Raw genomic sequence first — 25,797 nt, 5'->3', positions numbered from 1 at the left:
AAGATAAAGCAAATATATTATCTGCATATTTACTATATCTCTAATAAATAAGCCAAATAAAAACACTATAGTAGGTACTAATAATGTAAGAAAAAAAACTGTCCTGCTTCCCGTAAGTCTGCTTACATAAGCTGAATCTGTGTAAAATGTTTATTGACTAACACTTGTTAATCAATATAGTTTTTGTTCCCTTTTTGTATCATTATTATTCTGTTTCTGTAGAACTGTCTTGTCTCTGGCGTATATGGAACTGGGGTATGAAATTTCTCACCTGTAGTGATTATTTGGTCAAGTTACTCACAATCATTACTTTTGTTCAACTGTCCGTGGACCACTTAAACAAGGTGATGGCCTGAGTGCGTGTTATAATGAATATAATTCAGTTTTATCAGAACCAATGTCACAACTAGTAATCTTTGCAGGGCAACTATGACTGAGTAGACATGGGGACAAATAATTTCACAAGCAAAACAGAACTGGGTTGAGAACCATTAGAAAGCCCCACGGAATCAACTGTTCGATGAATCTGCAAGGGAATCTAACTTGTGAACGGCACTCAGGGCTGTCAAACCAGCACACACCCGCCAGTGTTCGTGACCACCTATAGCGACCAGCCATGATACAACAGAGAACGATTATGCTTCCGACAGGAAAGCAGTCACAAGGCCTTTAACAACTAGCACAGTGGCCCTGGCTGGTATGGCTCAGTGAATTGGGCATGGGCCTGCGAACCAGAGGACTGTGGTTCAATTCCCAGTCGGGGCACATGCCTAGGTTGCAGGCCAGGTAACTATATATTGATATTTCTCCCCCTCTCTCCTTTCCTTCCCCTCTAAAGATAAGTAAATAAAAATTTAAAAAAAAAAAAAAGAAAGAAAAAAAACTAGCACAGTGATCTTCACCTAACAGAAACCACATCACCAAACCCATCCGTACTAAACATGCACTACAAAGGTGAGGTTCACTGATATTTCTTGCAGGCAAAACACTTACAGGTCGAGGACACATGTCCGGTGAGGAAATCTCTTCTTTTTCATCGTCCAATTCAGACCTTAGGAAGCAGCCTGGAACATCTGGTGACTGCTCCTCGAGATGTGGGGACAGGCCTTGGGCTGGGACTCTCTTTTGATCATCGTCGAGAAGTTCCTGATTGCTGAGCTGGATTTTCTCATTCCTGGCTTTTTTGATGTGTTGTAGCTGATTGACTGTGTCCGCCAGGAAGACGTCCAGTAAACTGTCTGTCAGTAAGCTGACTGTTTCCAGTTGTTGCTCTGACTTTTTTTCCTCACCTAGTGGTGCCCTCAGCTGGGCTTCCAGCTGGTTCTTTTCTCTCGTTAAAAGGTCCAGCAGTGGGGTACAGAGCTGTTCTGAAAGCTCGGGATACAGGTTCTCCTCCCTTTCTGTGAACTGCTGTGCCTCCTTTAATTCTTCGGAAAAGGTATTGTCTAAAGTATCATCTTCTACAGCGGTGGAAACCTCTTCTGCGGCACTAGAAACAAGGTCTTTGTTTTCCTTTGAAGGAATCAGTGAATCCACTGAAGATTGCTGGTGAACTTGGGCTTCAAGGACCCCAGAAACATCCTGAATATTGTCCATTTCTATTTTAAGGCTTCTATCAACTGAGGCTTCTACATGGTGCACACTAGGTAGCGATTTCTCATACAAGAATTCAACTGCATCCTTTTCTCCATCTAATGTGGGACCCTCTGCATCTTTTTGTTCCTGGTTATTGTAGTGATATTGTTCATCTAAGTAACAGTCTTCATCTTCATTTATGTCTACGTAGTCTTCAAAGTTTTCTGGAATGTGGGATATTTTCTGAGGAGGAGCAAAGATGCCATGCTTCTCTTTGCACACAAAGTATGCAACACCATCATAGGTTCCGCTGTTGTTGCCTTCAGGTTTATCCAACTCCACTCCAGCCCAGAACCCTTTAGCAAAACTAGTCGTGCCTTTGAATCGAAGAGTTCCGGGCTGAACATTGCCAATCAATACCCTATCACCAATATGGAAATCAAGTAACTCATCTGCAACAGACACTGAAGCCAAAGAAGAGGATCCAGTGACCCCCTGTTCATGCTCTACATCGCTGCGTTCCTTACTTTTCATGAGCTCAGTAGGGGACTTGAGTTCTAACAGCCTTTCAGAGTGGATATTGCTCCGGACAGAGAGGCTTTTCTCACTGAGGCACTCGCTGATGTCATCATCAGTACCAAAGCTAGTGGCTCTACTGCTGGAGCTTCTTGTTGGCTGGGACTTATCTCTGCAAGACTTTGAGTCTTTCCTGAGTGACAGCAAAGATGATACCTCAAAGTCATCTTTGCACAATTCAGCTGAAATGTCTTTCTTGAAAGAAGACACTTCAAAATCTTCAGAGTATGTTCTCTCTTTAGGAACAAAAAGCTGTTCTGACAAAGACAAGTCCCTTTCCTTTACATTCTCATGTTGATGAGTATCTTTTTCTCTTTGGATGTTTTGACTACGATCCATATCTTGGTCTGACTGTCTCTCTTTCAACTCTTTCTTATTAAGGTTTTCAATGGCTAATCTAATTAAGTCTCTCTGACTATCTGTAGCATGTAAAGGAAGATCTTTCCTTGAAAGGATTTCAGATGAATCGCCTTGTTCCAGGTCTAGTTTCAGTAAGACATCAGACTTCCTAGACTGTTTAAAACTGGCCTCATCAACTGGACTCTCCTCCGACTTTGCGTATTTTATTTCTTGCATTTCTGATCTTTGACTAGTCTCTTCCTCAACAACCTTGGCACCTGACACATCCAGAATTCTATTAGGGGCATTTAATTCTTTGAATTCTTTGAGAAGAGGTAACAGAGGTACATTTTCTAAAGAATCTCCAGATTCTGCTCTGGTTCTCCTTGATGATCTAAGAATTGGAGATGAAGACTGAAAATGCTCTTCTGTTCGACTGTCCAGTTCAGTCCCTCTCTTTGCACAGGCAGACAAGGACTTTTCTGATCCTGATCTCTCAGAACCTGCCAGTGCAGCATCTCAAAGGAAAAAAAATCACATAAAAATTGTTTAATTTCAATCTCTTAATTTCTGGAACCAAAATTTAATAAAAGCCAAATTTAGTAAGGAAACACTGATCAATAAATATTACTTGTTTTGGTTACTGTATTAGATAGATAAGTTTTCCCTTTTGGAGTATACTGTACCAACAATATACAAACATTTAAAATGACTGAAAATTTAAAATTAGAGTAATTTCTTAACTGTTATTCTCATTTAAAAAGTGACGAAAAATGAATCTAAGCTTATACAGTCATTGATTTGCACAATCATTCTCAAATAATGCAAAACAAGAATTGTGTGATAAATATTATATTCTCAAATAGGAAAGCAATTAAAGGAAGGGCAAATATAATTCTGTATGTACTTCTAAAAGAATTAATTTTCCTGGGCATTTAACTAAGCTCTTGAATTAAAAAATGAAAAGGAAAAAAACCCAACTATTTCTGCAAGTACAGCCCTTTAAGAACTAATATTGAGAAGAAAAATAAGATTTGATGTGCTAACAAACCAAGATTTAAATGTTTTGAATTCAAATTGCTATCTCATCATTATTATTAGATAGGCTTTTCATGTCTCAGTTTTGCTTTATTTCCTCACTGACTTATACTTTATTTTCAATAATTCTTATTCTTCTTTGCATTAAATTGAAAAATATATATATAAAACCTCCTACCCTGAAAAGTAGTATAGGCTAAAAGCTGATAAAGGAGGAATTTAGAGAAGCTGCTGCCACACTCAGGCATTTTAGGTTAATGTCTTTAGACCTCAGTTTTTAATCATAAATTTGAGATAATAAACAGTGATCCACATAACTTAGGCATAATCAATAAATCACTTTAAAGTATAAAAGTAACTCAAAATACTAAATAACCTATTGTCTTTAAGAAATTCATTTTTAATCAAAAAGCTGAAGAGGCAGAACTGTGCAGGCATCAGCACAGATCCTCAGTCTATGTAGATACGGCATCATTATTTTTTCCAGTTACATACCAACATGTTCAGCAATGGACTCCAGGGATCCTCTGGAACGTTCTGAGTCTGTTAGTGATTTCCAATTCTTTGCTGTTTCAGATCTGAAGTAGAGATTAATGAACAGAAATAAATGTATGGCTGATACTACAATAAATAATAACAAAAAGGGGTCAATTCTTAGAAAACCACTCCTTTCTTCTCCACGGAAGTTATTCTAACCTTTGCTACTTTCATAAAGCTAATTTCTGACCCTCATCACTCTAACTACAAAATCTTGACTCTTTTAATGAGGAAAACAGAGGCCATCAGCATGAACTTTCTTGCCTTCAACTTTTAAATTATCTATAATTGAGATACAAAATTATACCTACAAAATTATCTATAATTCACAGCCATTCCAACTGCCTTTCCTCCTGTCCGCAGGGAAGAAAAAGGTGTGTCTCTTGACACTTGTTCAAAGCTAATTATTCGAACATCATTCTGCCCCAAATCCAACACATTTCCACAGCCTCAATTACCCATCCCCTTTCCTACAGTCTGAGTCTTTCATTCTGGAGATTCCCCGCTCAGCTTATGAGGATGCCTCAAGCCTCAAAAAAAAATCCCCCTCCTCAATTCTTCATTCCTCCACCTCACGCTATTGTCTCTTATTTGGCTTCAACTCCTGCCTTCATAATGCTCCTAAATGTCACTATTTTATCATATTTAGTACTTGGCTTCCTTTTATTCCCTCTGAATGTAGACCTTCTTTGGGTGATGCTGATATAATTATGGCTTCAGCCACCATTCACATGCTGTGCATCCCCATACCTCTGACCCTGACATCTGCCTTGGGTAATTCCACTTACATGAACTACAGGTGCCTTGACATTAACATTTTCAAACCCAAACCATGAGGTTCTCACGAAAGGACACCTGAGGACCACTATATAGCTTCTAGGTTAAGGAAACCTTGATCCAACCAACTGCTGAAAACTGGGAATCATCTTAGATTTCCCCTGCTTCCCTGTCCAGCCTGTTAATTAGCCAAGTCTACTCCTTAAATCTCCCTGACATCTCTTTCCTATTCTCTATTCTTATTACTGCTGATTATTTGAGGCATGGCTCAGACCACTGTCTTCCCACTTCTAGGCTTATTGCTTTCCTTTCCTTCATGTTACAGTTGGAAAGATCTCTCTACACACAAATGATCACATTGTTCTCTGATTAAAATCCCTCGGCAGCTCGCTTGGTTAATAAAATTCTAAAAAACATTCAATAGTATATATGTAAAAATTAAAACAAAGTTTATAGTTGATAATGAAAAAGTATATGTAACAAAAATACACACAAAATCTCAGAAAAAAAATCCTAGAAAGAAATAAATCTAATTGCTGACATCTAGTTTCGGTGATAGTTTGTACAATATAATTTAAACCTTTTTTTTTACTGCTTTCCTGAATATTCTAATAATAATAGTAGTAACTAATACATAGTACTAATTATGTTAGGCTCTGTTCTAACTTACATCTTATAACCCTTATAACAAGTTCATTAGTCAGGTGTTATTATAGGAATATAAACCTCTATTAAAAAATGAAGCACCAAGAGGTTAAATAACTTGATCAAAGCAGAATAGATAGCTAGTACTGGAGCCAAGATAAGATTCAAACTCAGGTAACACTAAATTAACTGTAATGAGCCTGTATTACTTTTGTAACGAATGAAAAAATTTTCCAAAATATTTCTTTAAAACCTTAAAAGACTGTACATCTTCTAAAAAAAAATAGAAACTTACTAAAAATGAGTGTTAAGTTTTCACAATTTGGTCTTTATTTTTCTAGTTTCTTCTCCTATCTCCAGCAAAACACTATTATGTTCAGCTTCTATGATATGCTTTTGGTTATTCATGAATACCCTTTTCTCTTAAATGTCCACCTATTTCTCAGTCCTACTGACCTGCCTAACTCCTACTCATTGCTCTAAATTTAGCCCTAATATTACAACCTAACTTTTTAATATGCCAAATTATATATTCTTATGTTGCTACTCAGTGCCTCTGTATTTGCATTCACTGGCTGCACAGCACCTACCCTGCAAAGGACCACGATTTACTGGGCTACTTACTCATTTTGAACATAAAGACCCGCTGCCAACGCTTCACTAATAGGAAGGGTGTTATGGTAAACGTGTCTGGCAAACAGAGATTTCTGGTGCCCTTAGTTTCTCAAGCTGGAGTTCCAGAAGTGGAATTATTGAGTGAAGAGTTACAAATTGTTTTTCCAAAAGGTCCATACAGACTTACAATGCTACGACTTGCAATACTAGAAAATACTATTTTCATTGCACCCACCAGGTTTCAGTACTAAAAGTATATTTTAAAATCTGCACCTTATTTTAAACTTGACTTGTAATTATATCATACAAGAATTTTACTTTTACAAAACTAAAAATATAAATAATTTTTGCTATATAATTTGTTACTTTAGATAACTTATACTAAAAATCTTTCTTTACACTTTTCTCAAACAAGGCAGAATATAAATAAGTTACCACAAGTGTCTACCTGTGCAATGGAAGGGGCTTGATCTTGGGTTTTTCAGAAGCTGAGGAGAGCATTTTAATCTGAGGCTTGGCTGTTGGTGATGCTTCCAAATCTCGGCTAAGCTCGGCTTCAGTTTTCTTAATGAATTCATCATATGACTAAGTTTAGAAAAATCAGAGGAATCACTACACAGAATTTTTAAAACTATTTCAAATTACAAAATAGTGTATTCTACAAAATATTCAAACAGTAAAGAAGACATAATGTGAAAATCTCTCTCACAGCATGAGTATCATTCCTGAGAGGTAGCAACAGTTACTTGTACAACCTCCTTGAAGTACTCTCTATATAAACAAGACAGATTAGAACTGTAATCCTAATATCATTAGAAAATGATAAAGTCTCAATCTGGAGAAGCTTAATACTTATGAAGCAATTACTCAGGCACTGCCACATTAAAAAAATCTTCTTTGGCTGATGATACAATTATTCTTTAAAGGGTGGTCTAATATTTTCATGTCGCCACTATGTGAATCTCGATGAAAGTTAGCTCCTTAAGGGGGTAAACACTTAGGAATACAAATTCGGAAGGGAGGGAAGGGTGTGGTTGGAAGCATGATAGTTCACAATTGCGGAAGATGTTTCTTAGTCACTAGCCATTCGATAAACAAAATTTCACTAATGTGTAATTCTAATCTGTATGAAATCTAAGGGAAGCTCTCCACCTATTAAATCTCTCCATAGTTTTCTGGGCTAAATTCCCTACTTTTGCATTTCTCACTATTTGAGACTGTAAGCATTTTACCCAACACTGTATGTTTAGTGCGTCTGGCTCAAAGCAGGCTGTCAGTAAATATTACAGAGTGAATCACTGAGCAGATGGATGCCTGTCTACTGCTGAAGATCCCTCAAACCTGGCTAACGTCCCTACTTTTATGACTCCCACCGTCCATATTACTCTGAATTCTCAATGTTTTAATAAAGTAACTTCTGGTATTCAACATCCACTACAGCTAGATGATCTAACTCTCTAGGTATATACGAGGACTGTGATGTCTCAGACCTGAAAGTGATACTCTTACTCTTACACTTACTCATATAAGTGTAATTGATTTATTAAATCTGTGTTCAAATAAAATCTAAAAAGGTTTTTTTTCATGTGAACTACTATGATTATGCATTTCTCCCTCATATACTATACTTTTAAAACCTAAACACAGAACTTGCTTTTGTCTTTATTGAAACCATTCATAAAAGGCTAACTAAAATAGATTTTTATGGCACTTCTCTAGAGCTCTTTCTGGCTAACATACCATTGATGAACATTTTTGAGCAACGCTACTCAGTCTATTAGTATTCCATGCAACTTTCGGTAGTTTACAACCCATAGCAGCCGTGATTTAAATCCTGGGTCCCACCCTAGACTAATCAAATAAAAATCTCTGGGGGTGAACCTGGAAATTTGTATTTTTCAAAAAGCTCCTCAGTGAATTCCAATGTGTAGTTAGGCTAAGACTGCTGACCTACAGGAGGAAGTCCGAACTCATCAGTCTGTTTTCTGAGGTCCTGAACATGATCCTTTATTTTTAAGTCCTGTTCCCCACTACTCCCCAACATGAACGGCCCAGTATGGTTCCCAATCCCATTGGGAAGCTGTGTAAACGTCTGTTTTCTGCGGATCTGTTAGTGGGGCCTAGTTTCCAGATGGAAAACAGTGCAGTATAACAGTGGTGACGGTAGGGGCACAGGATCTGGACACAGGGCTAGACTAAAACCCTAGCTTTACCACATTTGGGTTATGTGTGCCTGGATATCCTCAATTTCACTGAAACTCAGTTTCCTTATCTGTAAAATAGGGATAGCAATATCCATACCTTGTTACTGTGAGAATAGGATGAAAAGTATATGTATCATAATTAGCTGACTTCTGGGCACATAAACAGGCCTCTGAATATTTGATGACTGAACTAACAAATGCAGGAGGAACACAGGCTTATTGTTATCACAATGAGGACAATTAAAAGAACAGAAATTCTGGCCACACTTGGAGCCAGAATACTTGGGCTTTCTAATACTTGGAGCACCTAGAGTCCACCAATGTGAAAATGTGAAATCCCTCCTCCTGGAAGTGTCTGGGAGGAAGCTGAATGACCTTCTCTGGTGATGCCATAAGGGCGTCTTAAGATGAGCAGGAAGTTCCGACCAACTGTATAATGAACACTAGGCTGGCAGAACGTATACAGGCCACAGGGGAGCAACCAGCAGCAGGGACATTCAAGACACCAAGCAGACAGCAGAGGCACGAGGTCATAAAGGCCCCAATAGTTCGATGGCAGTAGGTAGGAATGACAAGGGACAAGCAAGAAGCACTATAAAAAGGAATCAATGATATCTGGTGACTGAGGAAACTGGAGAAAAGAGAATGAGGAAGCTATCAACACGACAGTTCCAGCCTGTAGAATCAGAGAAGGCTACTGGATCTCGGGAGAAAAGTCAAGTTCACAGCTACTCAGTAGCCACCCAAACAGTACAAAGAGCTGTACTAGTGAGCTGTGTGGCATGAAACATCATTCTAACAATAAAAAAAATTTTTTAAGGCAGTAATAATTTCAATAGCTAGAATTACTTTTCTAATGGTTCTTTTCTTAAGAGAGCATGGATATCAATCTTTCATGGGTGTAATCTTTCTTATTCAGAAAATATCCTTATTTTATTACTTTAATTTTAATAGTTACTTTAATCCTTAATATTATAATATTTACCATTTTAACTTAATATTTAATTTAGAGTTGTAAGCAAGAGTTTGTTTAGATAGCCTCAGTTTTGTTTTTTCCCCCCAAGAGTTAGGATAAAATGTGGCACCAAGCTCATACTGAAAAATTCTAATTCACTACTTTATTAACAATACCAAAAACATCTGAGGGTTCACGTCTGCACTGACCCTCACTTTGCAGCCCTTCCCTCCCAGGTCTAACCTCTAACTGTTTGATCAGGCTGGCTTCTTGGGCTTTCAGCCTTTCCTTCTGCCTTTTCCTCTGCTCCTTCTTCAACTGGTCGACAACGGACTTCCTCTTCCGCAGCTCATCCTTCAGAGCTCGGATCCTGCCTTCGATGTCACTCTGGTCAGATGTGGTTTCTGAAAGAGATACAGAATCTTTTATTTCATTTTAACTTAAGAATAAAGTTCAGTACCCACTAATACAAAGCAGCAATGTAATATTCCATTTAAATAGTCAGTCTAGAAACTAATACAAAATAATATTGAAAAATAACTTTTTTAAAAAGTAAAAGTCAACCTAACATTTAAAAATAAACCTGAGCTCCTGAAAACAATGTATCAGTGATTTGCATTCCTCCTTTCCCCTAATCTCTATTTCTCTGGTGGGGGGGTCTTCCTATTTACTGTCACTTCCTAACAGTAGTACTTAGAATTGTACGTAAACTTCGAGGCACCATGTCTTGGAAAGGTAAGCAACTGGAACTGAAAAACTTTTAGGGTACTGAAATTTGGACATTCTGTAAGGAATTACTTCCTGATGACAAGTTAGTCGTATTTAACTTTCATTCCCCTTAGTTATTAATAGATAATTTAATAGTTATTAAAACCAAACTGGAATTTTGTCATCATTGGTGAGTCCTCAGCTGATGTCTTAATACCATAAAAAAGAAAAGAGAAATGATAAAGAAACATACTCTGCTGTAACCTTTCTTTGGAAGCTCTTAAAATATTTAAAATAACTGAAATGAAGCTAATTAAATCTTTTCTTCCCCGAAGTTCACATACATCCATGCAAACACATGAAGCAGTTGTCCAGTCACAGTGAAATTATGAAAAAGACATTTCATTACGATGACTGTCACACACAGGTATGAAAACAGGTAACATTGAAAGACACTGCTTATTTCACTACATATGAAAATGACATACAATAAAAATGACTGTTCCTTACATGTCCTCCTTGAATCACAATGGTGTCGTTTCCAAACATTAATGTTGAGACATTTAAAAACTTTATACTAGAACTAATATTGTATATAAATCTGCAGATGCAGATATGTAACAACTTACATTGTAAATTTATAATCAGAGTTTGGTTTTTTCTCTCAGATTAAGATGTGTAACTAGTTACAGATGCACTTAAATTAAAAAAGACTCGTCCTTTTTTCATAATGTGACCCAAATACCTGGACTTGAAATCATGAAAATAAGTCCTGTCCCTTCTATGTCACGGGTGGAAGGCACACTAGGGAACTTATACCCTGGTGGCATCACACTGTGCCCTTAGCTTGGGCGAAGCTCACTACTTGCTGATGAACACTCACAAAATGAAGTCATAACGAAGGCCATTTGCAACTCTGCATCTGCTCCTGGCTGATTGGTAAGGTGTGTTTGACCCTAACCGACTTCTAGAACTGGTGTGGAGGTTAAATAAGGCATGTAAACGCATGCAGTGCGGCACCTGGACCGCTATAAAAGCTCAGTGGGTGGTGGCAATATTAATACTCATATACAACAAATACTTTTACACTTTCATGTAGCAATATTTTAGGTAACGTATTTTTAATTAAAAACTGAAAAAGGTGGTGGTAAGGAGCTACAGAATATCTCCCTCATGCTTTCTTTCAATTTCTGGAAAAAATAATCAAACTGGTTTCAGAGTTCAAAGGTTCTGAACTCTTAGTGGTAGGGTTTATAGTGACTCAACTTCTAGCGCAATAACTGGAGGTAAGATTGCAGGCTGAGCTCAAAATTATGATCTTTCTGAAATAAAGTATAAACTCACACCTTTGATCTTCTAAACTGTGTATTCTTTTAGTGTGTACGCTTTATGTGCTTCCAAAGCTTGTGATGTTACTTTGATAAAATTTCATAGGAAACCACCACATGCCCACAGGCTTAGTTACAACTTTACTGGAAAAAAGAATGATTTTAATTAATGTATTTTAAAAACTGCATATAGCAGCAGTGATTTTCCTAATAAAAATAGGTTTATCATCTATGGGTGTGAAGATTTAACAGTAGTAAATGAGAAACTTGGAGTTTTTAGATGAAAGACCTTGGGAAATGCTTCTATTTTTAAATACTAAAGAAACCAAAAGCATACGAATTAAGGGTATTAGAAATGACATGAAAGTCTATGCGAGTGCACAAGATGCACAACCTATCTGCCCGAACCTAGTACGACTGCATAGTATTCCCCATCTTTAATATGTAAGGGAGTCTCTGGAAATTGTTTTGTTTTTTTTAACTCAAGCAACTCTCTAGATGAATAGATTGTCTTTATGGCATTCTCTCCTACAGGGTTTCTGAGAGGTGGGGGAAAGCAGAGGTGGCAGGTAAATGATACTTCAGTTTACTGAAACACGTCAAGACAGAATAACCTCACGAACAGAATAACTTAATTAAGTTTCTGATTATTTGACACATGCTGACTGCATTAATTTGTTTGAGAACAAATTATCACTTAAGTGAGAAAGGTATTATATAATTTTGCTATATTACTAAAATTTATTACTACCATAAATACTATATATAATACTGTTATCATGAATACCTACACAGCACCTATAATTCAGAAATCTCAGAGCTACTTTTCTAAAACTATTCTTACCAAGGAAACAGAATCTTATAAATATTATCATTAATCTTGGTGTGTAAACTTATCCAAGGATGGTTAAGATATTCCATTGCTACAGATGGAAGACATTATCCAATATGGGAAAGAAACGTGAAGAAAGTCACCAACAAGTAATAAAACCAAGATAACAATCCATGTTTCTAAGTATCAAGAGTATGTCTACTGTTGTGTTACTCTATAGGCAAGAACTTTACCAGAGCACATGAAAGCAAACACATAACAATATTAACAGCTTTTTTAAAAGCAATTTTTTTACCTACAAAATACATTTTTCTTTTTTTTAACTAAAGGTTTTTATAAAAACCAGTGTTAGAAAGAGAAAGAAAGGGAGGGAGGGAAAGCGAGAGAAATTTTGGGTTTTGTTGTTCCACTTATTTATGCATTCATTGGTTGATTCTTCGACTGGGATGACCCATTAAATCCATTTCTGAGCATTTATTCCTACTGAGATATTGAACAAGAATATATAAACATATTACATAATGTTTATTACAACATAATATGCAATTAATTTTTTTAAAACTACCTAAATGACCATCACTAGGGACATGATCACACCAACTATGATATACCTGCTCTTTGAAATATTATTCAGTTATTCAAAGAAAAAGGGAGATCTATAAATATGGGTGTAGGAAAAATTCCATGATTTACTACTGTTTGAAACATTGAAAACAAAGGAGGTATAGAAGAGAATCAAAGACCAAAAAATATGTATATTTTTTGCTTTTCCTTTACTAAATGCTTACTCAAGTAAACTAAAAATGAGCTCAGAAGGCACACACTCAATATGGTATTAATCTTCCTCAGAATCTGACACAAACTGAGCACCGTCTCTCTAGATATACTTTCCAAGATCAACTAACTCCTTGGAAGTCTTTTAAAGTAGAGGCTGGCTGCTCACTCTTTCAAAATCTATATACTGTAGAGATCTGTAATGGGACAGAGGTTATGGGAAAACAGGTAACGCTCCTCAGTGCGAGGTGCAGCCTCTTCCCCGCTTCTCCTCCTCTGAGCTTTATGCCATCCTGCTCTACTGCCTCCCGTCTCTCCTTATGGTCCTCATTCATTCATTTAAGAAACATTTAATAAAGTCCTACCACATGCAATGCGAAGTACCTGCTAGGCTCCGGTGCTATAATTGTTAACAAAACATAGTCCCTCCTTTCCAGAAGGCTACATTCTGGGAGGGAGACCTGCTGGGTGACGGCTGGTTGCAACGTGGTGCTGTCTGATGTAACAGGTGGAAGCCCCGAGTGCTATGGGAACACAGAAGCATGCCTGACACACAGAAGAAAGTCTACAAATGCCTGATGAATACATGATGCCCGTTAACGCCAGAGAATATAACAGTTTGTCATGTTTGGTGTAATCAGAGGTGTATTTATCAGTAAAGGTAAAGAACTATGCAATTTATTCTTGGCAAGAAAAAAGACAGCAAATGCAACAAAGGATAACATCATACCGGCATATGGTTAGACAAAACTTATTAAGAGAATCTCAAATATAGCACAAATTTAAAAACTCTCCATTATTAGTCTCACCTGACTGTGTCATAGATAATGACTCATCCGACCAACTGTAACAGGGCTGATGGGACTTGATGGGGAGACGACACTGTCCTCCAGTCCTATGACTTCCTTTGCTAGATTCTTGCTTCGACACAGATGCGCAGCTTTTGGGAGGTGACTGTTCAAAAGAAAACCAAATGGGAACTGTTCTGTGAATAGTTGTAAACTTTATTTAAATGTGAGATACTAACCAGTTAAAGATAATATTTACAAAAAATTGTAAATAACTATGACATAAAAAGTGAAAAAACAGTTTTCAAATTTTAGCAAAAAATAAGACTTCAATTTTTTTAAAGGTATAAAAATGTTATAATAAGCATGCTTTAAAAGATATTTATAATAAACTAAAAGTAGCTATTGTATAAGTGATATTTATCCTCTTTTTAATTTAAAAAATACTAAGTTGGGAGTGCAGGTATCTCTTCAACGTGGTAATTTTGTTTCCCTTGGATATATTCCCTGAAGTGGAAATGCTGGATCATATGGTAGTTAGTTCTCCACCAACAATGAATGAATAAAGGGAAATATGATACACCATTTCTGACAGCATGGATAGATCCTGAGGGCATTATGCCAAGTGAAATTAAGTCAGAGAAAGAGAGACAAATATTGTGTGATTTCGCTTAAATGTGGAATCAAAAAAATCCCACTCATAGAAACATAGATCAGACTTAGGGTTACCAAAGGCAGAGGATGGACAATGGGAGCACTAGGTAAAGATGGTCTGAAGCACAGACTTCCAGTCATAAGCTAAACACTGCAGCTGCAGCAGACCCCAGGACGACTACACCTAACGCTGCTGGGTGGTGTACTTGAAAGCTGCTAAGACAATAGTTCCTCAAAGTTCTTACAGCCAGGAAGAAAACATTTCTGTAACTATCTGAGGTGAAGCATGTTAACTAAACCGCATGGCAATCACTTCATAGTAGACGTGTGTCCCGTCATTCTGTGCTATATGCTTTAAACTCATACAGTGTTATGTGTCAGTTATATCTGAAAAAAGCTGAAAAAATTTTAAATACTAAATGTGTACTACTTTTATGGAAAGAAGGGAGGGAAGCAGGAAAGGAAGAAAATAGAGCATAAGAAAACTGCCCACAAGAGATTATTACAAAGGACATAATTTGTACCCTGACATCAAGTGGAAGTGAGAACGCCTGACCTGATCGGTAGCTATCATCACTTCCTGTCCCTGTGACTTTGGGCAAGGTGCCCAGCCTGCTCGGCCTCAGGGTGGGGCTTAATGCAGCATCTACAGCACTGTGACAATCCGCATAAGGCACTCAGCATGCTACCTGACACTTGGTACATAAGCACTCAATAGATACCAGTTTTTATAGATATCAGATATTATAAAAACCACTTTAAGGCACACAAGTTTTGATTTTCTTAATATCTATTTTTTTGTAAGGAAAAAAATCTATTTTTTGGTATTTGACCAGATGATGATGAGTATCCAAACCTCAGTAAGGATGTAGGTAAAATCTAATCAATTTATAGAAATAAAATAAAAGATTGTATCAAAAGGCATAGTTTGGTTGTAAATTCCTGAAAGGTAGGAATCATGCAACAACTTAATTATCTACACAACAAGCCCATTATCAGATAATAACCAAGAAATTACTACCATGATAATTTAAATAGAAGCTTTAAATAATCTAAAAGCACTGTTTTCAAGTATGTACACAAAACATTGTATTTTGCAACATAACATGCAACAGGCTCTTCACTGGATTAAAAAAACAATTTATCCTCCAAATTTTTCAGGTGCTGTAACACATGTGACTCTGACTGATTTTCTAATAGGGAAATGCTATTCTCTCTTCACATCCACAAAAATATACTTTAACAAAGGGTTTTTTTCCATTCTAAATTTAGGTGAATTACATTTTAAAAACATAGACAGGCCTTAACAATATTTGCGTTCATTTAATATTTGATATTGTTAGGTTAAGTCCTTTTTGTACTTTATAAAATCAAGTTGAAAAGAATAAAGTTAAGATTGTAGCTTAAATTTTTACCAGCTTTTATTTATGAAGTATAGAATTAAGGACAATGTGGAAAACATTCTTATTCTAAAAGTGACCATTATTCTAATTTAGAATCAATAACCATTGATTCTAAAGGCAGAATCAGATCTGCCTTAAAAAGATGAGCACTGGTTGGTGTGGTTCATTGGATTGAGCACTGGCCTGAGAATCAATGGGTCACTGGTTCAATTCCCAGTCAGGGCACAAACCTGGGTTGTGTGCAGGCCAGGTCCTCAGTAGGGGGCGTGCAAGAGGCAACCACACACTGATATTTCTCTCTCTCCCTCCATACTCTCTAAAAATAAATAAATAAAATCTAAAACCAAAAAAAGATAAAACCTTGCTTTTATTCTGATTATGAGTTATAGGACAGTTATTAACTACCTTGTAGAAAAGGCACGCTGGTATGATTTAAGCTCTTATTATTTCTATTATATGAAAAAACACAGGTTTTAAAGCAACTTGTTATGTTCCCACACATTATCTTTATTAAAGGCTTTAGAAGTTCCTATACCCTCAATATTTAGACTTACTAGCGTAATTTTATAAATGTTGCTAAAGTTAAAATCATACATAAATCTTTAAGGAGTCAATGAAAAGCTTTATTTCTATTCAAATGTTATATATATATGTTAAAGGTATGAGTGATCGCTGACACTATTATTAATAGAAGAATGGAAGTAGAAGAATGGAAGTGTTACTAATATACTTTTTAGACAGGCTTTTCCCCAAAGCTTTAAGGTACAAACACACAAAACTCACGTGTTTACTGGGAGAAGTAGAAGATTCCAGCTCCTGGGAGAAAACCATGTCCTCAGTCAGCAAGCTGTGGTCCGGACTGCCCGGCCGCTCCCGCACCGAGGACTCGCATGGCGTGTGGTCAGCGGCTGGGCTGTGCAGCTCTTCTGGGATAGAACTTTCGCTGTGCAGGCGAGAGCAGGAAGGTACCGGTGAGTCCGCCTCGCTGGTCATTTCTAGGAGGAGAGGGCGAAAGCCAGAAAAAGTACACAACCTGGTCAGGGAAATGCTCCACTGTTAACTTCACGTTTGTTTTTAACATGATTTCACTAACTGCACCTAGATAGACTTTTTTAACCCCATCACTCCATGAACCACACTTGCTGTAAAGTCTGTTAGTCTAGTTGAGAATTTGGCTGACAAACTGAAAGGTTATCCGTGACATATGACCAGCTATGACAGTGACTGGCACCCCAAGTGTTTGTGAAGACACAGAGTAATTCCAGTCACATACTCCTTTAGGAATGAATACTGGTCCCCCCAACCACTTTGGAAGACAACATTCTATGATCTAGCAACTCCACTCTTTTGAGTATACATCCTCAAGAAACCCTGGTTATGAACAGCAGGAGCAATGCCCCTGGTCACTGGTAGAATTATTATAACGGCAACAACTGGAAAGAACACAAATGTCTATCGACAGTAAAATGAATAAACCGCGGCATATCTGTATAATGAAATGCTACAAAGCAGTAAAAATGAGTAAACTGCAGCTTGGGCATCACTGGAGACACACTATGAACTTTATTTAGCACTTTCAGAATTTGTAATATTGTCTTGCCTCTGGAATTTCCTGTCCATTATGCCCTCTGCTTACTTTAAGAAAACAAATATATTTGACACTAAATAGGAAATTCTTAAGATTATACAAGTATAATCTTACTTGTCAAGTAAGATTGTCACTGCTTTCCCTGTTTGTCTCTACAGGTATAATGTCCCACAGAAATTTGGTTCTATCCCACTTTGGGTCAGCTGGTATACTTAAATCTAAACCCCACTTAATATTTTGAGCCCAATGACTTGACATTTAAAAGCACTTCAGTTCAAAATTTATAAGGCATATTTGTATACCATATATGTGTAGCATAATCAGAATGGTTAAATGAAGGAAGGAATTCTAAAAGTCCTCAAGGATATTTATCTATTCTAAGATAGACTGTGGATAAAATTTAAAATGGTTCAGAAAATGATTTAATTTTTAGGTTTTAGGCAACAGAAGAATCCTCTACATTTCAGCTTTATGTCCCTCAACACACTTTATTTTTTGTGCAATAATGGTAACATACATTCACTTTAAAAGTTCAAACAATATAAAGATTGTATCAAGATAAAAGTGAAAGTCACCTGTCCTGGAAGGAAACCATGGAAGCGTCTCAAATCTGCTGTCTGTGAAGACTTGATTTTGGAAGTCTTCTTTTTTTTTTTGCTGTTTCCCTTATTTTTTAACTACAGAAGTAGTACAAGAATGCAGTACAAAAGAAACAACCTTCAACCAACGTGGAAGGATGGGGAATGATGGGTTCATATACCTGCCCCCAACACTGTCATCTGTCCAATTTCCATACCCCCAAGGCAAACCAGTGGCAGCCGGGTAGGGCTCCTGTGTTGTTGTGTGTCTTTCTAGACCTTGTACTATACAACCTGACTTGTTTAAAATTTAATTTTTTAAGTTGTGGTAAAATACACATAATATAAAATTTACAATACTAACCACTTTTTTTTTTTCAGAGTTCGGCCTTTTATTGAACATGTTACAAAAGAGGTTTAGTCAAAAAGACCAAAGCCCGTGTCATCAGCAGATTCCTCAGATCCTTCTTTCTGTGCTTCCACTTTCTTTTCCTCCATGGGGGCAGCTGCAGTGGAGGGGCGGGACCTCCTGCTGGTACTGCCCTGGCTACCGGGGCAGGTCCGCCAGTCACTGCACTGCAGATGCTACACTGCAGATGTGGCTCCCAGTTACAACAGTAACCATTTTTAGGTGCAGAGTTCAGTGACATTAAGTACACTCCCACTATTGTGCGACTATCACCACCAGAACTTTCTCATCTTCCCAAACTGAAACTCTATACTCTTAAATAACTCCCAGTTCTCTCCTCACCTCTCCAAGCCCCTAGCAACAACCATTCTACTTTTTGTTTCTGTGAACTTGACTACCCAAGATACCTCATATAAGTGGAATCATAAAATAGTTGTACTTTTTTGAGGCTGAGTTATTTCATTTAGCATAATGTCTTCAAGATTCACCTATGTTATAATGTATGAGAATTTCCTTTCTTCTTAAGGCTGAATAATATTTCACTATATGTATGTACCACATCTTATATAAATCTATTCATCTGTTGATAGATATTTGGGTGGCTTTCATCTTTTGTCTATTGAAAATAATGCTACTACATACATGGGGGTACAAATATCTCTTAGAAAACTTGCTTTCAGTTCTCTTCAGTATATAAACCAGAGGTAGAATAGCATTCTTTGTTCCAATGGCTTGAATGATGACCCTCCTGCCCCCATAAAAGGTATATCCATGCCTTAACCTCCAGAACCTGTGAATGTAATCTTATTTGGAATAAAAGTCTTTGCAGATGTAATTAAAAATCTTATGATGAGGTCACCCTAAATATGTGGTGGGTAGGCCCTAAATCCAATAATGAGTTTCTTTTTCTTTTTTTAATCCTCAACTGAGAGTATGTTTATTGAGAATGTTATTTTAAAGGGAGGGAGGGGGAAGAGAGAGAAACATCAATCAGTTGTCTCCTGTGTGCACTCCCCAAACCGGGGACCGAACCCCAACCTAGTTATGTACCCTGACTGGGAATCAAACCAGCAACCTTTTGGTGTACAGGTCTAACACTCCAAACAACCAAGCCACCCAGCCAGAGCCCATGACAAGTTTCTTTATGAGACAAAAAAGAAGACAGATACAAAGAAGGTGATTATGCAAAAATAGAGTTATACAGATACAAGGAATGACTATAGTTCAGCCGCCAGAAGCTGGGAGAAGGAATGAAGGAATTATTTCTTGGTACCAAGAGTTCTGCCAACACCTTGAATTTGTACTTCTGGCCTCCAGAAGTGGAAAAAAATTTTAAGCCAGCAAATTTGGGGAAATGTATACAGGTATGCAATGGTATTTCTTTATGGTTTTTATGCCCTGAAACTAATGAAATCAAACATCTTTTCATGTTTATTGAGCATTTGGAATTCTTCATTTGTGAAGTGACTGATCTCTTGCCTATTTTTTTTACATTGTCATTTTACTTTTCATTCACAGAAATTGCTCTCATATGCTTGATACTATTCCTTTGCCGGTTCGATGTGGTGCAAATCTCTTACCTAGCTTTCCCTTCATGGTGTATTAATGAACAGAAGTTCTTAATTTATTGAAGTTGAATTTATCAGTCTTTCACTGTATGGTGTTTGCTTTTTGTAACACGTTAAATCTGGTTCCTCCTTGGTGTGATAAAAATATTCTTTTAGAATATCTTCTAAAGTTTTATAGTTTTAACTGTCATATTCAAGCTTTTCTTTGGCCTTTGAGATGGATCTTTTTTTATATTGTCAGGTAGGGACCAAACTACATATTTTCCTCCTACAAAAATGTATTGGACAGTCCCTCTTTCCTTCACTATTCTGCAAAGTTACCTGTGTCAAAAGTCAAATTTCCTTTTTTGCATGGATTTTCCTCTGGGCTGTTTCATAGTCTATTTGTCTATCTCTGTGCAAATATCATACTGTTTTAAATTACAATACTTTTAGAAGTCTTGGTATCTCATCAAATAAGTTCTTGCACTTCGTAGTTCTTTTTTTTTTTAATTTATTTTTTTAATTGATTATGCTGTTACAGTTGTTCTATTCCCCCCTTCATTCCCCTCCACCCTGCCCCCCATCCCCACCATTACCCCCCTTTAGTTTATGTCCATGTGTCTCAAGTCCTTTAGGTTCTATATTTCCCATGCTATTCTTGCCCCCCCATCTATTTTCTATCTACTGTCTATGCTACTTATTTTCTGTACCTTCTCCGCCCATCTCCTCCTCCCACTCCCCTGTTGCTAACCCTCCTTGAGATCTTCATTTCTATCTTTCCACTCCTGATCTAGCTGTTCTTTTAGTTTGCTTTCGTTTTAGGTGTGGTTGTTAATAACTGTGAGCTTGTTGTTCTTTCACTGTTCATGTTTCTTTAACTTCTTTTTCTTAGATAAGTCCCTTTAACATTTCATTCGTAGTTCTTTAGGAGTGAGTATGTTTTTGGTTTTTTGCTCTTTCATATACATTTTAAACAAGCTTATTAAACCTTATGAAGAGATCTTGCTGGGTTTCTGATTTAAATTGTCATGAATCAATAAATTCAGGGAGAATTAACATCTCTGTGACACTGAATCTATCTGTGAATATGAAAAAGATTTCCACTTATTTTAGTCTTCTCTCATGTCTCAAAAATTCTTAATTTTATAGACATAAAGATCTTGTATACATTTTGTTAAATTTATTAAGTATTTCATATTTTTAATTTCTATTATAAATGGTATCTCTTTAAAAAATTAGATTTTTCTAACCAATTTCTACTAGTCTACAGACATGTAATTAAGTTTTGTTATGGATTTTATATCCAGCAACCTTGCTAAACTCACTATAATGAATTCTGATAACTGACATGTGAATGCTAGATTTTCTATGTGCATAGTATTATCCACAAACACGGAGAGTTCTGCTTCTTCCTTACACTCCTTAGGTGAAAATAAGCATCTTTGTTTCATTTCTAAATCCAAAGAGAAGGCCTCCTACGTTTCCTCATTAAGTATGATGTCTGTGTTAGGTTTGGCTCGTCGCTTTCGTTAACAGTATCCTGTATCAGGTAAAGGAAAGTTCCCTTCTATTGCTACTTGGACCTGAGATGTGTTTTATTACAAATGCTTTTTACACTTTATTAAGTGCCTTTTCTGAATCCATTAAGATGCCATGTATTTTTTTTCTCCTTTAATTTGTCTAAGTAATTCACCACATTATCAATTTTTTAATATATGTTAAACTCCATTTGGTCATGAAATAATACCTCATTTCCATTTCATGGAATTTACCCATTTCTTCTAAGTTTTCAAGTATATTAGCATAAAGATATTTACAGTATTCTCTCAACCTTGCAATTTCTGTAGCATTTGTACATTATCACCTTCACCACCCTTAATCATTAACATTTTTAAAAAATCATGAAATCTTTTGTTACACTAGGCTTTAGTTTGTGATCCGAATAGAGTTGGTATACATTACCTTTCTGTTCTGCTCTCTGCTCCTCCAGTTCTTCCTTAGGAGTTTTAGGCTTTAATAATTCTGTGTCCCAGGCAGCCAGAGCCTGTTTTTCCATTTGACGAATTTCTGCTTCCTCCGCATCCAGGCGTCGCTTCCACTCTAGCAGCTCTTCTGCATGCTGTCGCCGCTGCATTAGTTTTTGCTCCCGCTTGGTCAGAAACCTGTGGCCACACCATGAAGAACAGTGAGAGAGCAAATCTGTAGGCAGAAATCACTCAGCGAGCGCTATCACTCATTACCTTATCAACAAGCTGTGTAAAAGAAAACATTCACACTACTCATCTGAAAAAAGTTTGAGATCACAAAAGCTTAGATGAGTCAACTTATTTAGAAAACGAGAGAATTTATGCTTTACTTGTCATTTTAAGAGTAGCAAAGGAAAAAGAGTGGTAAATTCAGGGAAAAAATCTTCACAATGTCTGTACAACCATGACTGATAATACATATTCTTTTTTCATAGGTGATTCTTTTTCATAAGAGAAGATATAAAGGGAATTTTTTCTGAAGGCTCAGGCTAGAAAACACACAAACAAAACAACAAAGACCAAACCAACAACAAAAAGCAAACCCCAAAGCCCCCAAATAAGCAAGCAAACAAAAAACATGTTCATGTCCCGTTTTGGCTTTTATTTTCAAATTCAATCTGGTTTTGCTTCAGGTGTAGTGAGTTTGGTAGCCATTACCTAAGAGATACAATGTCAGGTGTTAATCTGTTTTCCATAGAGAGAACTCTGAGCACCAGTCAGATGCCATATACATAAAAACATAACTTTATTTATTGGAGTTAAAGGATGCACCAAATGCCTTAAATTTCTCAGTTTAACCCTATCTGAAAATAAAATAGCCCAATATATCTTAGCTTCAAAACATTAGGAGAAATGACTGAATTAGGGAAAGTTTTTTGAGTAGTTAAAAAGCTACTATTAAACTTTTCTCAAATGTAGATGTCACAGCTTCATAAAAGGTGGACTTCTCATATGACTGGTATTAGATCAGAAGCGGTAGCTAATTGACAAAAATGCACCCAGGCATCCAACAGACATTTGATATAAAGCACAGGAACTGTCACACTCCACTTCTTAAACAGTCAGCATGTCAAACTAATGCAGAAACAAAAACGTTTCTATGGGACATTTGACAAGAGGCCTCTAGGCTCTTAGGGGGGAAAAAGGAAGAAAGAAAGAAAAAAGAAGCAAACAAAACAAACAAAAAGAACAGAGCATGCTCTATCAAAGAGTGCACTGAAAAAGGTGCAGTTACCTGACCAACTGGTTGTAGATATACAGCTGGAATTTGGGATGAAGGTTGGGAAAACAGACACTGAGAGAGGCCCAGTGATGAGACGTAAAGACAGAGAAGAAGTAGTGAACAGGAGAGCAGTGTCTACAAAATAAGGAGGAAGATTTTAAACCAAGAGATCAAGAGGCAGAAAGAATGAGAAAGGGAAAGCATAAGAGCTGAGTGAAGAACTTTTAATATGTTTCTTGAGGAACATTATAAGCTACTTGGTTAAAGCAAGTGTTATACTCTGTGGGACATATAAAACATGTACCTTTTATAGATCTTACCAATGATTTCTGAATAAACGTGCCTTTCTTCTTACACGTTGCTTAACCATCATCTATACTTCCAGGTAAATTTGCTTGTTTGTGAATGAAATGATGAGAAGCACATTGTGGAGCTAAATATGTTTTCCCATAAACTTTTCCATAAGATTACAACAATTATGGATGTGAACCTATATATCAGCAATTCTACATATATATGTTATCTTGAGTAAGTGATTTTTATATCTATACCTTGTCATAAAGTCTTGAACTTAAATTAGAAAGCACTACATACATTTGCCTTACTTAACCTTACCATCATGATCAGCTTGAAAAAAATATAATTAAAAAAATCAACTTATACTAAAAATACATTGTTCACCTCTATGACAGAAAGCTTACTGCTACTAACAGGACCTAACGGAGGTTATCATGCTTTTATTTAACAAGGGCATACTTGAAAAGTAAATATTGATATACAATACCCATCTTATAAATTATCAGGATAAGAATTAAGAATAAACTAAGCTAGTCCCAATAAATACTGCCATTAAAAATAATCATGCTGTGGACAGCTCAATCATAACATTAAAAGTAAGCAAATTACATATGTTAAAGTTATAAAAGTAGCAAAACCCCACAAGTTTCCCTTCATTTTAAATAGTAAATAGATTATTATATGCATGAAAAAACAAGTTAAGTCTAGTCAGTGTGGAAAGGTTAACTCTCTTTGACAGAGCATGCTCTTGTTCACATGCACACAAGAGTAACTTACAGCTCAAGGCAACATTCATTGCCTTGGAAGGGCAAGGAATTATATCAGTACATCACAGAAGTGAGAAAATCTAGGTATAAATCCAGCCAGTCATTTGGATTTTAAAGAGTATGTAGAATCTTGCCTACATATAAATCTTTATAAAACAGACTATCAAGGTCTGTTTCACACAACTTAATATTTTACTTAATATTTTAACTCCCCTTCATTTACACACACACACACACACACACACACACACACACACACACCTGGATTGCCTTGATTTTCACACCAAAGTTCAAGGAAAAACAATTTTGCTGAATTTCAGTAAGACACTGCAATCTTCCTTGCCATTCTTTATGAATGTACAATAAACTTATTTTGATGCCAAGTATCAAAATATTATGCAAGAACACATGTACTTGGCAAACGGTCCAAAAAAATCTACTCATAACATTCAAATTTCACCCACCCTCTTAAGCGTAAAACTGCTAAATGCATGCATGACCTAGTGCAAAAAGTAGAATATTGAAACATGAAATAAACTGTAAAAAGATACAATTTAATTTTCTGTCCAGCTCAATGAAGGATAATTTTTTCTATTAAAACAAATATTGATCTTTTTTTACATGCAAAGATTAAGCATATTCAAAAGTTCTAGGTTAGAAATAAACAACAAAAAGAAATGGCCAATCGGAAAGGAAGAAAAAATATTTTAAGAAACAGTATAAGAAAAGTTTAACTTAGAGTCAGAACTTCTTCCCAGAGCAATGTTCCTTATTTAATATATGTATATTCTAGAAATACAGAGTATCCTTTAAAAGCTGAGTAAAATAAAGTTGAGATATAAGAAGTACTACACACTAGAGTTAACTCCTTCAAAATGTTGCACGAGTAAGAAGTAAACAAAAGCTGTCAATCACAGAGACATAAATGTCTACTATGAACAGATAATGCTACTAATACACTTTATAGTTGGTGTTAAGGCATCACCCCAACAAAGCCTCTGATGGTAGCGGAACAGTGGACTAGGATTAGAGGTATAATAGATTTAATGTAATACGGAGACTATGTTCCTATAATGTTTAATCTTAGGAAATTCATGAGTGCCCTGGCTGGTGTGGCTCAGTGGACTAAGTGTCAACCTTTGAACAGAAAGGTTGCCGGTTCAATTCCCAGCCAGGGCACATGCCTGGGTTGCAGGCCAAGCCCCCAATTGGGAGCATGAGAGGCAACCAATGGATGTATCTCTCTAGCATTGGTGTTTTTCTCCCTCTCTTTCCCCTCCCCTTCCCTTCTCTCTAAATAAATGTAAAAATCTTTAAAAAATTATTATAAAAAATTTAAAAAGTAAATTCATGAGTAACTGATTCATTTTTAAAATCACACTTTCACTCTAAATTTGAGCTATGCAGCTCAAATTCCAGCAATCAACCAATGGGCCCTCTTCCAGTTTAAGGGTCAGTTTCTATTAAGTCATCGATGTAGTTTTTAAATCCTCATGGGAGGGCTTATATACTTTCACTGACTTTAGAGAAGAAAAGGGAGAGAGACAAACATCGATGCCTGTGTCCTGATCCATGATCCGACCAGCAACCTTCTGAAGTACGAGGATGACA

The 25,797-nt window shown here is 36.5% G+C and overlaps 1 protein-coding gene across 7 annotated transcripts in view; it reads right to left on the bottom strand.

The window, feature by feature from the left end:
- The window catches only part of CEP350 (centrosomal protein 350), a 110,388-nt gene that overhangs the window by 10,108 nt on the left and 74,483 nt on the right, over positions 1-25,797 (bottom strand). For 6 of the 7 annotated variants that reach the window (XM_053663672.1, XM_053663674.1, XM_053663675.1 and 3 more), the window contains 8 exons: positions 23,135-23,257; positions 21,836-22,035; positions 16,532-16,743; positions 13,713-13,857; positions 9,505-9,665; positions 6,551-6,687; positions 4,024-4,106; positions 994-3,008 (listed from right to left, as the gene is read on the bottom strand). In XM_053663672.1, the coding sequence (XP_053519647.1) occupies positions 994-3,008; positions 4,024-4,106; positions 6,551-6,687; positions 9,505-9,665; positions 13,713-13,857; positions 16,532-16,743; positions 21,836-22,035; positions 23,135-23,257 (3,076 nt within the window). The remainder of the gene's footprint in view (positions 1-993; positions 3,009-4,023; positions 4,107-6,550; positions 6,688-9,504; positions 9,666-13,712; positions 13,858-16,531; positions 16,744-21,835; positions 22,036-23,134; positions 23,258-25,797) is intronic. The other variant, XM_037145626.2, reaches the window with a different exon arrangement.

This window comes from Artibeus jamaicensis, unplaced genomic scaffold (assembly GCF_021234435.1).
Source record: "Artibeus jamaicensis isolate MK-2021 breed Jamaican fruit bat unplaced genomic scaffold, CSHL_Jam_final contig_327, whole genome shotgun sequence".
NCBI classification, from domain to species: Eukaryota; Metazoa; Chordata; class Mammalia; order Chiroptera; family Phyllostomidae; genus Artibeus; species Artibeus jamaicensis.
This window is presented reverse-complemented; position numbering and strand designations above follow the sequence as displayed.